At 43.3% G+C, this 13519-nt stretch overlaps 1 protein-coding gene and 2 non-coding genes across 3 annotated transcripts; all 3 read right to left on the bottom strand.

Annotated features, from left to right (window-relative positions):
* Positions 1–2801: 2801 nt before the first annotated feature.
* On the bottom strand, positions 2802–9564 carry RPSA (ribosomal protein SA). The gene is made up of 7 exons (XM_043968996.1): positions 9459–9564; positions 8496–8662; positions 7155–7273; positions 4346–4591; positions 3568–3696; positions 3221–3386; positions 2802–2963 (listed from the first exon to the last, which is right to left on the bottom strand). Exons 2-7 carry the CDS (start codon positions 8626–8628, stop codon positions 2869–2871), a joined length of 888 nt encoding a protein of 295 aa, XP_043824931.1. The 5' UTR covers positions 8629–8662; positions 9459–9564; the 3' UTR covers positions 2802–2868.
* Positions 4029–4184, bottom strand: LOC122730249. Its single transcript, XR_006353441.1, has one exon. It is a non-coding gene; the product is annotated as a small nucleolar RNA SNORA62/SNORA6 family (small nucleolar RNA).
* On the bottom strand, positions 7343–7496 carry LOC122730250. The gene has a single exon (XR_006353442.1). It is a non-coding gene; the product is annotated as a small nucleolar RNA SNORA62/SNORA6 family (small nucleolar RNA).
* Positions 9565–13519: the final 3955 nt, after the last annotated feature.

The following is a 13519-nucleotide window of genomic DNA, read 5'->3' on the forward strand; positions in this document are numbered from 1 at the left end:
CTCAAGGAATCCGGTCTGCCTCGACTTCCCTCCAGGTATGGGAGTAGAGGAAGATAGCAGTGGTATGGCATGGCAGTGGGTCTGAGGTCTTCAAATAATTACAATTGTGACCTTAGGCAAGTTCACTGAACTCTGAACCCCAGCCTCCTCACTTCTAAGGGTTCAAAGAAACAGGCATTAAGCACCTGCAATGGGCCACGTACTGTGCTAAGCACTGTGCTAGCTAGTATTTATTCACATAGCAGCTGAAATCATCTTATTTGATTCTTAGAATCACTCTGGGAGGTAGGTGTCATGATTATCCCCAATTTATAGCTGAGGAAAGAGGCAAATAAAGGCTATCTTGCCTGGAGTCACATAGCTACCAAGTGTCTGAAGCCAGATTGGAACTTGGGTCTTCCCACTGATCTATCCAGCTGCCTATAATTGGTTCTTCTTGACCCGGTTTCCTTGGCAAAGATATTACGTGTGATTTGCTATTTCCTTCTCTAGCTCATTTTCCATATGGGGAAACTGGAGCAAACAGGATTCAGTGACTTGCTCTGGGTCCTACCGCTAAGTCTAGTAAGTGTTCAAAGCCGGTTTGACCTCAGGAAGATGTCTGACTGCAGGCCCAGCACTCCATCCTCTTTGCCATCTAACTGCCCCCAATACCTCTAGTAATAACGGTCATCATTTCTAAGGTTTGCAAAGTGCTTTACACATATCACTTGGTTCTCAAAATAACCCTGGGACAGAGACTCCATTATCCCCATTTAACAGATAAGAGATGCTAAGTGACTGATGCAACCTCCCCTCTTTGTATGTGCAGGAATAGGCCCAAACATCCACTCACTCACACACACACTCTCACGCACACTCACTCTCACACACACACACACACACACACACACCCTGAATTTAAACCCAGATAGATTATTCTGACCCTTTATAGGGTAAGTTTAGAGCTAGAAAATCCCTTGGGTCATCCAGTTCAATTTTTTATTTTAAAAATATAGGGGCAGCTAGGTGGCGCAGTGGATAGAGCACCAGCCCTGGAGTCAGGAGGACCTGAGTTCAAATCCGGCCTCAGACACTTAACACTAACTAGCTGTGTGACCCTGGGCAAGTCACTTAACCCCAATTGCCTCACTAAAAAAAAATATATATATATATATATAGAAAGAGAGAGAGAGAGAGAGATGAAGAAATTGAATTGCCCAGGATGATACAGCTAGTCAGTGTCTTAACTCAGGACTCCATGAGACCCTACACATGCTCCATCCACTAAAATCATCAGGCTGTCCCTTGCTCTCTAGGGTCCCTTCCATTTCCTGTAAAACCTGAAAGGTTGGGGCAGCTAGGTGGGCAGTGGGATAGAGCATCAGCCCTGGAGTCAGAAGGACCTGAGTTCAAATCCAGCCTCAGACACTTGACACTTACTAGCTGTGTGACCCTGGGCAAGTCACTTAACCCCAATTACCTCACCAAAAAAAGGGGGGAAAAACCTGAAAGGTTTTGGGGGTGGGGCAATGGTTGTTAAGTGACTTGCCCAGGGTCACACAGCTAGTGTCAAGTATCATAGTGTCAAGGTCATTTTTGAACTCAGGTCCTCCTGAATCCAGGGATGTGCATCACCTAGTTGCCCCAACCTGAAAGCTTTTTAAGCTTTTCCTGGCACGTAACAGTTCTGGCTATGGTCCTCACTTAACTTTTAACCTGGGGTCTGTGAAGTTATGCTTTTAATGACATTTTGTTAACTATTTCAACATAGTGGGTTTCTACTATAATTCTTTAAGCCATCAAAACATTCTGAAAAGGCATACACAAAAAACTTAAAACTACACAAATCCAAAAGCTTCTGAAACTTAGTTTTGAAATGGTTTCTCAGCCATTTTTTTTTTTAGTGAGGCAATTGGGGTTAAGTGACTTGCCCAGGGTCACACAGCTAGTGTTAAGTGTCTGAGGCCGGATTTGAACTCAGGTCCTCCTGACTCCAGGGCCGGTGCTCTATCCACTGCGCCACCTAGCTGCCCCTCTCAGCCATTTTTTAAACCATGTTGTATCAGCTCGACCATCCTCCCCACCCCATGCTATCTGGCTAGGCAGGGAAATGAGTGCCTGTATTGTGCCTTTCACTGGCTGAGCATTATTCCCTGTAACTCCCTGAACAAGGAGGAAAAAAGCACAGCAACAGTAAAGACTTGTTATAGCCAGCCACCAGTAAAGCCTCGGGGAGGTCACAAGCCTGAGTCCAACTGCTCTGTGATCTGGGAAAATCCCAAGGGGACCATGGGCATGGTCACACAGGAAAAGCAGCCACTGCCAACGCTGCCCTCATGGGGCAGCACCACGGATATTCCTAGAAAACCAAAAAGGCTTCAGGTGGTCTCTATGGGCTCACCCACGCTGATCAAAGCCCTAATGAACTTTTCAGATGTGAAAGTTAGAAATTCACCAAATCTCAATGTCAAGACGATTCATTCATTCCTTAGTCCAGGGCAATAGTACCAGCATAAAGGTTAGAAAATTTGCTCAGGAAGGGGAAGGATTAAATCCACACCCTAATTATACTGAAGCTGTTGAGCACATCCATGCCAGACTCCTAAATCCTTCTGGCATTAACTCTCCACAAATCATTCCCTAACAACAAATTTTCACCTTTGTGTTAATGCTGTGCCAAATGAAGAAATATTAAAGAATATTCCAGAATCCTTACAAACAGGTTTGAGATGGAAAAAGTTTCAGGAAGATTCTTCCTAACATGTGAAAACCTGGGGCAAAAAATTCAAATAACAACAGATGAAATGACCCCGAGAAGATAAGAAATCAAGATTTATTTTCCTTCAAGAATCTTTTCCTTCTCTATTAGAGCATCTGGGATAAAACTTAGGACCACTCTGTGGTAGTCCCTACCCACTCAGTGGCCTGAGCAGTAGGAGCCGCAGACCAGTCCTCGGTAGCAGGCTGAGCACTCCAGTCTTCTAAAATTAGAAAAAAAGAAATCATGAGCTCTATTCCCAAAGAGCATCTCTCCCACCCCACCTGCCTTTTAGAGTTCAATATTTTATCCAAATAATAATACCCCACACAATAGCAAATACATGACCTTTTCTCAATCTCTTAAAACAGAAACTACTCTCCCCAACTCGAGGAAATACCCACTGTATTGCCCTGCAGAAGCAGTCACCTCACATGAATCCTGAGCACATCCACATTCTCCATGTCCTCATACACTTACCAGTAGGGAACTGCTGAATGGGCACAGATGGCACCTGCACTCCCTCAGACCAATCAGCCACCTCTGGTTGAGCAGCAGTGAATTCTGGGGCAGGGGCAGTCCATTCACCCTGAAATTCCTCCTTTGTCACTGCCTTCTCAGCTGCGGCCTGCTCTTCCTTCTCAATCTGGTAAAATACATGGGACACATTATACAATGCTAAGCAACACGGCCTGTGCTAATTTCCTTAATTGCAGAAAATTACTCCTATTCACTGTAGTAAGCTATAGGACCTAACTGTGCCCACAGAATGCATAGGCTACTTTCAACAAGGGTCTAAATTTCACTACTGAAGATGACCAAGTTACCTCCTCTGGATCCCTGTAGAAGTAAAGATCAGGCATCACTTCCCACGGGTGTTCACGGGAGATGGTACCACGCATACGTAGGACTTCACGGGCCAGCATCCACCACATCAGACCCACAGAGTGAGCTCCCTACAAAAATCACACTGGTGAAGAGAATCATGGAAATATTGTGGCTACCTACTTCCATAATAAAAACAGGTAACATCTGCCTGTTGAGTTTCAAAGCTCAGTGTGGTACAGAAAGGATCTCTCAAAGAAACCTTCCTGCCAGCCACCTGCCAATTCATTAAGTCCAGACAGAGAACCTCAATCGCTATGGCCTAAAAGGCCAAAGTGTAGAAAAGCCTCTCATTACATTATGCAGCGTCCCTTGAGTCCTAGCCCCAGATGGCCTAAGACCTCCTTCTAGTGCCCATCTTACTTCTTCACTCTTTATAACTTGTCTTAAAAGCACCATAATTATCTGTCGCATGGAATACTATCAAACTCCACTCATTGGACCACCAAGGCCCTTGTGGTGTTAGCGAAAAACCTGCCATTAATATAGCACACAACCTACACTTGGGAGTTCATTGGCCAGTAACCAGCCTCAACTCCAAGCTCTAACAGTGTGCAAAATGTTGCCCCAATGATCTCTTTCCAGGAGCTAGTCCAGGCCAAAGATTACACAGGATATTTGTGAAGAGCTTAGCACAGCGGCGAACACACTGCAACCATGCTCTAAATGCCTACTGTTCCCGTGTCCCAAAACCAAAGATGGCAAGATAACAGCTGATACCTTGTTGTTGCATGGAATGGCAATGTCCACATAGCGAAGTGGAGAATCTGTGTTGCACAATGCAATGGTTGGGAGGTTAACATATGATGCTTCAGTCAGAGGCTGGTGATCTGCCCGAGGATCAGTGACCACCAAGAGACGAGGTTCCCGGAAAGCTGCCTGAATCTGGTTAGTGAAGGTGCCCGGAGTGAAACGTCCAGCAATAGGTGTAGCACCAGTGGCAGCAGCAAATTTCAGAACAGCTCGCTGAGGACAAGTGACAAACCAAAGAATTAAATGAGAACTGCATTCCATGGTATGGACAGACAACATGGATATCTATCAATTCTTTCAGCAATTAGCACAAGCTTTGGTAATGAACTTCAAAAGTATACTCCTCCCATATTTCTCTTTCCTATCATGTAGTCTCACCCCATTGTGCCAAAGAAGTGACAAAACAGAAAGGAGGAAACAAGACTTCTATGATCTGATGCTAAATGAAATGAGCAAAACAAGAACAATCCATACAATGACATTAGAGAATCTATTAACAACTTTCAAAGACTTTAGAACTCTAATCAATGCAATAATAAACCTTAAGTCCCCAGGACTGAAGATTAATCATAGCATCTACATTCTGCCAGAGGCAATGGATTTAAAATCCAAAGAGATTTCCTGGATTGTGTTAATTGCAAGTTTTCTAAACTGTTCTATTGGGAAAGGGGGCCAAATAGGTATTTTTTTTTAAGCTTCACATCCATTAGGTACAAAAATAAGTATTGATGAACTTTTTCATGCTTTCAACGAACTACGTAAAATTTGGTTGAAATGGATATTTCAATTCAATCAAGAACTGGGCTGGATAAGGTTTGTTTTTATGAGTTTTGTTAATATAGTTTGTCTAGAGTAAAACCAATGTATAGCACATTCTAGTCAGATACAAATTCTAATGATTTTATATGTGGGTCCCATATTGGTCCCACATTTAAATTTTGTATGCAAATCTTAACAGTCACTCTGTAACACTCATGAGGCCAACAGTGAGGGCATCAACAATACATGAATTAGGATCCCCCCCCATTCTACAGTGGAAGCTCGGTTTTGTAATCAGTCTTTAGTCACCTTCAAGATGGAATGTACCTGACTCTGAACTTGTTTTCAATAGTGTATTTAGAAATAAAACAACCAATTTCTTCAAGTTTACAGTCTGCTAATTTCACTCTTTTGTATGCTTACTGACTGTATAATTCCCTGAGTAAACCACCATCGAAAGACCACTACAAACGATAATCTGAAGCCAACAACTGACCAAGTTAATCCCCAGATCCCCACATAGCTTGGGTACACCTAAACACTCTGAATCTGTATCAGTTCAAGTCTGTCTGCTCCTACTGTATCTGTACACTGGATGATGGTCTGCACCATTTACCTTGTTAAACCAACAATATAAAAACACATCCCCATGGCTTAAAGGACTGGATAGATTTCATGCCCTCCAGGGCTGAAAGTATAGCGTTAAGTTGAAAAACTTTTAGAAGTGAGTAAACTCAATACCAAAAACAGCCTAAGTAGGGGAGTGGGGTACAGAGCTTATGGTGACATTAGTGTTAGCCCTCTGGGCATTAGAACCAGCCATTAAAGTTCAAGGGCCCCGTGAGGCATGGTATTAAGGAGAGAAGTTTCTGGACAATGAGAAGGTCCTTATCTTAGAAACACTTAATGAAGTTTCAGAACCACCATTGTCTCTTATCCCATCCTGTGGGTAATAAATGGCCCTACTAATCTTTTCAGGGTCAGGTGATCCTTCAATACTTCCTACATTAGTGGGAATTAAACAAAAGCCACCTAGCCCCACTCCCCCAAATCATTTGGTACCTGCATATCATTACCCTTATGTCATGGCACTGAACAGGGAAGCTGTCCAGTCACATCACGTGACTGTTAGTGATTTTTTATCTTTCAGTTAGTTTATGGAGGCCCCGGCAAGTGTCAGGGCTAGTAACTAACTGTTCCCAAGGGGGAATACCGGAAATATCTAAGAAGGAAGGAGGCAAAGTCCAAGGAAGTCTAAGTAGGGCAAGTAGGAGGAAAATTGAACTAAGTGGTGGACATTTTCTTGGGTTCAATCAGCTCCATGGCTGTTAGACAAGACAGATTTCCGAGAAAGAACCTCATCTCACACAGTTACTTTTATTTATTTTCATTGTTTTATTATGTATATTAGAACATTTGACAATTCAGTACTTTTCATTAAGAGTCAAATGCCTTTCTGTTGTTAGCTGGCTTTGTCTTTTCCTTTTCTTTCCATCTTCTCCCTTCCTCCCCTCTCCCCACCCTCTTAGCAAAGATTGTTTGAAATTCTCTCCTTTTGGATTTCTGCTCCTATTGAGAAATTCAGTTAACTTCTCTATGTTATCATCTACTGATATTTTATACCTTATGATCCATGAATTTGTAAGCCTTTGGTATGTGGTTTGAAATGGGATTGGAAAGGTGAGCCACCATTTTGTATCATAAGGAGTATAGCACTTTAACCAGAGAGAAACTGGATTTCTTATCTTTGAAATACCTTGAACTATTTATTATTAAGAACATGACTCCGTAGTCCCATGTGCTTTTGTCATGCTAAAGTGAAATGTTCAACTTTCCTTCAGAAGACAAAAACAGGGTGATTTCCTCCCACTCCTCCTCCCTTCCTTGGTGAAAGTAAAATGCCTTACCTTGTTTAGAAGCAAATTCCTATTTCTGAATATTCCTGCCTCAATTTCCCTCTTCTCCCCCCATTAAAGTTATACAGCAATCAATTAAAAACACTTCCCAGTCCCCGTACCTGGCCAGTGTTCCTGGATGAGATAACACTAACATCAGCAGGGTTTTCAATGGCAACAATGGCACGAGCAGCGAGCAGAAGCTTTTCCCAAGTTCTCTTCAAATTAATGATGTAGATGCCTACAGTAGACAGAACCAAGTTCTCAAAACCAACTTAAAATTACTACTAAGACTAGCACCTAAAACCAGACATGTGGCAGTGACTACTATCAAACTCCAGTCACAGAGGCAAGCTCTACTGGTGTTAGCGAAAATCCTGCCAATATACTGTAGCACACTTCCGACACTCAGAAGTTTATTGGCCCAAAACTGGCCTAAACTCTGGGTTTTAATAATGTGCAGGTTAGAATTAACCAAACAGTCTTTTGCATCCATTCCTTCCTCTCCATTCCTACTTCTACCAACCTCACATATTCTCAACCTGATTCGATAGTCTTGCCTCAATTTCTAAAGTGGCTTCCTCTATATGTTCAATGCCTTTGTAATATCTACAAATCTCTTACCTTCAGCTACATACTGTTATTTATAATGTATCTTAAAGTATTTCAAGGGATTGAATTAGGAGGAAAAGTTCACTGTTTTTAAAAAGCTACTGTAATATCTATTAAGTATAAGGCTTCGAGTCAAAAAGAATGGAGTTCAAATACAGTCTCATCCTTAATAGCTGTTGGACCCTGGCCAAAGTTACTTAACCTGGCTTCCTGTTTCCTCAAATGTAAAATGGAGATAACAACAGCACCCACCTCACATGGCTGTGAGGACCAAATGAGATAAATATGGTCTACAGGGTCACAAAGAGGACAGGAGTGAACAGCAAAATTATTGATTTCATGTAATTTACACAAACTATAAAATGAAGGGAACCCATTTGTGGAGCTAAGTATGGTGAAATGTTTAAGCCCTATCACAGGCTGAAGTTGAAAATTTATAACCTTTAAATGAATTCTTTCCAGAATGATGATAGATATGGAGAAAACCTGATTCAAAACCCTAACTCAGAATTACTTACTTACCCTGTGATCTGAAGTCACTTGATTTTTAAGTCTTAGTTTCCTCATCTGAAAAATGGGGAGAATACACTCACCTCATACAGTTATGAGCAAAATGCTTTGTTAACCTTCAAGCAACTCTATTCAATGAGCTTACTTACTACTCTCTTTTCAGGACCTGGCTAAATTTCCTAAACATCTCAGTGTGCTCCGTCCCCAAAAATCATCCTTGCGCCTCAATCCCCCAGCCACGCTCTGGACACTGCAAATTGCGTCCCCAGGGACATAACCTATTAGAAAAAGGCAAAACTTCACAGCCTGTCCTGGCGCCCGTTTTCACGTCAGAGACCCACCATCACTCTTCCTTTTGTAGATGTACTGTTCCATCTGGAAGTCCAAATTAGTGCCACCCAAATGGGTTCCTGCAGCGAGGAATTTGAGGACATCCTCTTCCTTCATCTGCAAGACATCCAGGGCTCCGGACATTGTGGAAGTTTCCCTTTAAAGTTACGACGGAAACCTGAAATAGCAGAGATCCATGAGAACCCACAAACTCCGAAAAGCCCCAGAGCAGCGTGAACTTGAGCAGGTGTCATTTCACCCGCAGCTGCAAACCTCTAAGCCCATTTTACCCCCGGCTCTGCAGCGAGGTTTCAAGGAGTCCCCCATGCGAAGACCCCTTCATTTTGAATAAGGTCCTGAGCAAGACCCCGACTCCACAATATGTCAAGGGCGTTCGGAGGGCTCCGCAGCCCCGCCCACGTCGGGGAAACGCCGCTACCGCTGACAGCGGCGCCAGCCCACCCAAATCGCCCCTCACGGGGGCGTCCGACGCAGCACGTGGGGGGGCCGCGGACCCGTCCCCAGCTAGATGCCCGCCTTGCAAGCCCCGCTCCGCTGTTGCCCTGCTCCGAGGGTCGAACTGCCTGGTCTCACGGGGCGGCCCCCATTTCCGGCCCTTTGGGGCCGCTCGCATAGTACTTGGGGGTGACGCCAGTTTAACATTTCCTTGCAGAGGCCGCAAAGACATCGCGCGGCTCCCCGCCGGGCAGGGTCCTCCCTCCCTTCCCAGGCTAGGGTGAGAGCGCCGGAACCTCCCCGCGAACAGCGGGAGGGCGGGGGACTGAGGGCCGGCCCTGCGGGGCCGCCACGTGCCCCAGCCCTCCGCAGGCCTGGGGCTCACCCGGCGTCTGCTCCAGCCCGAGCCAAACCCCACCACCACCCCACCGAGCCATGAAGCCTCCCGCCTCCCACCCCGCCTACTCCCGTGGCGGCTACAGCCGCGAGGACGGTGCAGACAGAGCGAGGACACTGACCGAGTACAACGCCGTATGGATCCCTCTTCTGGGTAGCGCGGAAAGGGAACGCGGGCGGAAATGACGTCCTTATATATCCGGGCCGCCGCCAATGGGCGAAGCGAGCGCAGGAAGCGCTTCCCTTTAGCAGAGCGCCTGTCACCGCCGGTAGCCGCCAGGGGTCAGAGCGGTGCAGTGACGCTCCTGAAGCAGCCCAGGATAAAGCCGACCTCCGCAGGACAAGTGGAAAGGGAGGCGGCGGTTCCCTCCCTCACTCCCCTCCTTCCCCGCTGGATGCCGCGTCGGGGAGTGCGCGTGCGCGACGGGAAGAGCGCCCCCGCCCTTGGAAAACAGCCCTCAGTAGAGGAGCGCAAGCTAGAGCGCCTGCGCGCTACCCTCTGTATTTGCACCAGAGTTACCGATTTTAAAGAATCTTTACTCCAATTTTGTTTTTATAAAGCCTTCTCCTCCATGGACCATAAGAGTAACGAGGCAACAGCTAATGTCATCTGGGATTCCGTTGATTTCATCTCGAAACTGTCTCAATTTCTCAAATAACTCCTGTGACAAAGAGCGTTGCAAAATGTATTCAGTCAAAGGGTGGACTTGTAACCCATTTGTATTTTCTATAGTAGTGCTCAGAATGCACTCCATTTCCCCAGGTCGTGGCACTGAAAGCTTATGTTCTCACAAAACATAGACCCTTAAAAGGAAGGGTGCGTCTGAAACGGCACCATCATATTTATAGGCTGTTTCTTTGATTGTTCAGGTGTATGGGGCAGGTATTTAGGAGAAGAAAGGCCCTTCCTGTTAACCTTGGCCTACTCCAACCCCACCCACCCATATTTTTTGAGGATGAAGACTCAGCGTGAGAAAAATCACTCCAATAACTTCTGGAACTCTGCGTTGCTGATGTGTCAAAGACTCATTTATTGTCATTCTCTAGAGAATGGGCCACCCCTCTTGAAGAGAACACCAAAATGGAGGCTCCCGGGCCTTTTATCTCCTGGTCACTACCTTGACTGGCCCCTCCCCTTTTCCACCATTATTCTAATTACTCAAGGGTTACAGTCTATGAGCTGGAAGTCAGTATTTCTTTTTTTTTTTTTTTTTGCGGGGCAATGGGGGTTAAGTGACTTGCCCAGGGTCACACAGCTGGTAAGTGTCAAGTGTCTGAGGCTGGATTTGAATTCAGGTACTCCTGAATCCAGGGCCTGTGCTTTATCCACTGCGCCACCTAGCCACCCCCAAACTCAGTATTTCTTAGCCAATGGAGGAGGTGATACAGGGACAACTCTTCAATTACTCCCTTACATGGACATAGCTCAGGAGCAGATCTAATTGCCAGCAGCTTAGGGTTTCCCTGAATCACGTGATTTTGTTGGGGGAGGGGGTTAGGGGGGAGAGAAGAAGCAGACCTTTTTCCTCAAACAGGTTCTGATTTGAGACCAATCTCCATTTCCTCACACTCAGCAACATGGATAATTTCTGAGCTACTTGAAAATTGTTGAGTCAACCCTTTATACTTCAATGCTAAATAGTATTATACAAATAAAATTTGTGAAAATATAGATTTACAAATCAAAAGCTTCAGTTCCTACCCATTACCCTTACCCTAAATCCAACTAGTCACTAAACCCTTTCATTCTTGTCTTGGTTCCTTCCTTTCTGGCACAGTCTTCCCAATTACTACCATCTTAGATCAGGCCTGCTTATGCACTTCCAGTGTAAAAGTTTAACTATCAAAACATATTTTTCCCCATTTGCACAAGACTCAAAGCAAAGTAGTAGGAAACATTAGAAAATGAAAGAAGCACCAAAGATTCCAGTCCAGTTTTACTGAACTTTATGAAACTCGAGGATACAGAAAGAACCAGAAACAAAGCAAATATCGATTGGCTAGAGATTGGCTAAATTAGTTCTCTTACTTAAATATAATGGAGTATTGTGCCATGAGAAAAACTGACTGAAGGATTCAGAGAAGCATGAGTTTTATATGAACAGATGCAGAGTGAAGTAAGCAAAGAAAAATACCACAATTACCACATTACAAAAAGAGAAAGAACAGAAAATAAATGAGATGTGATAACTACAAATTTACTGATTCCCCCACCCAGTCCCCTATCCAGGCAGGAAAATTGCCTGGGGCTGACAGTCTTTGGCTATTCCAGAGTCTTGCTCAATTTATGGACCTGCCCCCAAGCAAAATGATCCTCCACCTCCTTAGTCCCAGGACTTTATGGTATTATGTCAAAGAGTTCACCTACATTAAGTAGTTTCTATTTAGAGTTTAGTAGCATCTATACTTAACTCCAGAGCAGTTCTATAGTTTCTTTTTGCTGAAGGTTCATTTACATTAAGTAGTTAGTAGTTTCTGTAGTATCTCTGGAGCAGTCTTTTGGTTCCCTTTGTTCTGTCAACTCCAAGAAAATCCCGTCCTCAATTCCTATCTTTGGGTATTCCTAGCTTCTTGCTTTGCAATACCAGAAGCTATAGTTCCTCTGCCCCAGTTAAAGACCTTATTTTCTCCTGTATTTATTGTTTCATTAATTTACAGGTTAACATATAATTTACAGTTTAACAGATGTAACAAAGATGACCAAATTAGGAAGTGGAAAGGAAATGAAAAAACATGGCTTCCTCCCTTCTATGCAGAGGTTAAGGTCCATGGATATGGAAAATTAGATATTCTATCAGACTCTTTTGATGAGTTGGTTGGTTTGGCTAATTTTTCCCCTCTTCCTTTTAAAATTTTTTATTACAAAGGGCTACCTACTAAATAGAGGAGAGAATATATTCAGGAAAAGGAGTAATATAAAAACAAAAGGAAATTAAAATGTAAAAAAGAGCATTAGTTAGAACTTCACTAACACCTTGCTAAGAAATTCTGTAACTAATATTTATCATTTGCATGTTTTAAGGTTTGGAAGAGGAGTCAAATTTTCTTTTTTTCCCATTTTGTATATGTTACTGATGAAACCATGATATTGAGTTTTGTTTTGTTTTGTTTTGTTTTCAGTTTCCCAAGTTTTATTGCAATACTGTGAGTGACCACAGGAAAAGCACCATGGAGGTGTCTCTTCAATATTGAGTTTTAATAAAGGGTAAAGTGAACAGAAATCTGATGTCTCATGACATGTCAGAATCAAAGAATCAAATTTTTATAATCAGTTTATAATGTTTATAATACTGAGAGTTAAGTGGACCATTTTCTGCATCTCTAATCACATTTTTTTCTGACACAGATATCAGCATTTTTCATCAAAAAAGATTAACAGATCTGTTACTGACAGAATTGAGATATCTTATGGAACAGGTCAACTTCTTTGGAGAAAAAGCTCTTCTAAGCCTGTGAACTCAGGTCCAAACCTATCAATGTCACTAATTAATTTTGTGACCCCCTACATCTCAGTCTTCTCATCTGTTTAAATGAAGGGACTGAACCAGATGATTCCTTAGCTTCAGTCCTTTCCAAGAGCCTATGATATTAAGAAACAATTTAGGGCAGCTAGATGGCGCAGTAGATAGAGCACCGGCCCTGGAGTCAGGAGTACCTGAGTTCAAATCCGACCTCAGACACTTAACACTTACTAGCTGTGTGACCCTGGGCAAATCACTTAACCCCAATTGCCTCACTAAAAAAAAAAAACAGTTAGAAAAAAAAGAAACAATTTGAAAATAAGACAGTATATAGCGAATACTAAATTGTGCTATCAGAAATTAAAGGAAGGAGAAACCAGCGTTTGCTAACTCTGTCTAGGAAAGTTTCATGGAAGAACTGGGACCTGATTGAAGCCTTAAAGAATAGCTAGTTGGAATTAGAAATGGAGAGATTGCTCATCAGTTGGGTAATGGTTGAACAAGTTGTGGTATATGATCATGATGGAATACTATTGCGCTGCAAAAAATGGCAAGCAGAATGGTTTCAGAAAAACCTGGGAAGATTCATATGAACTGATGCTAAGTGAAGTGAGCACAACTAAAAGAACATTTTACACATTACAGCAACATTATAATGATGATCAACTGTGAAAGAGTTGGCTACTCTGATCAAGACAATGATGCAAGACAATTCCAAAGGA

Source organism: Dromiciops gliroides, chromosome 5, assembly GCF_019393635.1.
Source record: "Dromiciops gliroides isolate mDroGli1 chromosome 5, mDroGli1.pri, whole genome shotgun sequence".
NCBI lineage: Eukaryota > Metazoa > Chordata > Mammalia > Microbiotheria > Microbiotheriidae > Dromiciops > Dromiciops gliroides.

What these genes read in the sequence shown, in the direction of transcription:
- RPSA (XM_043968996.1), bottom strand. Translation starts at nt 8,628, where the DNA reads ATGTCCGGAGCCCTGGATGTCTTGCAGATGAAGGAAGAGGATGTCCTC. An exon ending in CATCCAGGAACACTGGCCAG is followed by an intron (nt 4,592 to 7,154) that starts GTACGGGGACTG and finishes ACTTGTCCTCAG; the next exon opens with CGAGCTGTTCTGAAATTTGC. An exon ending in TCTACAGGGATCCAGAGGAG is followed by an intron (nt 3,387 to 3,567) that starts GTAACTTGGTCA and finishes GTATTTTACCAG; the next exon opens with ATTGAGAAGGAAGAGCAGGC.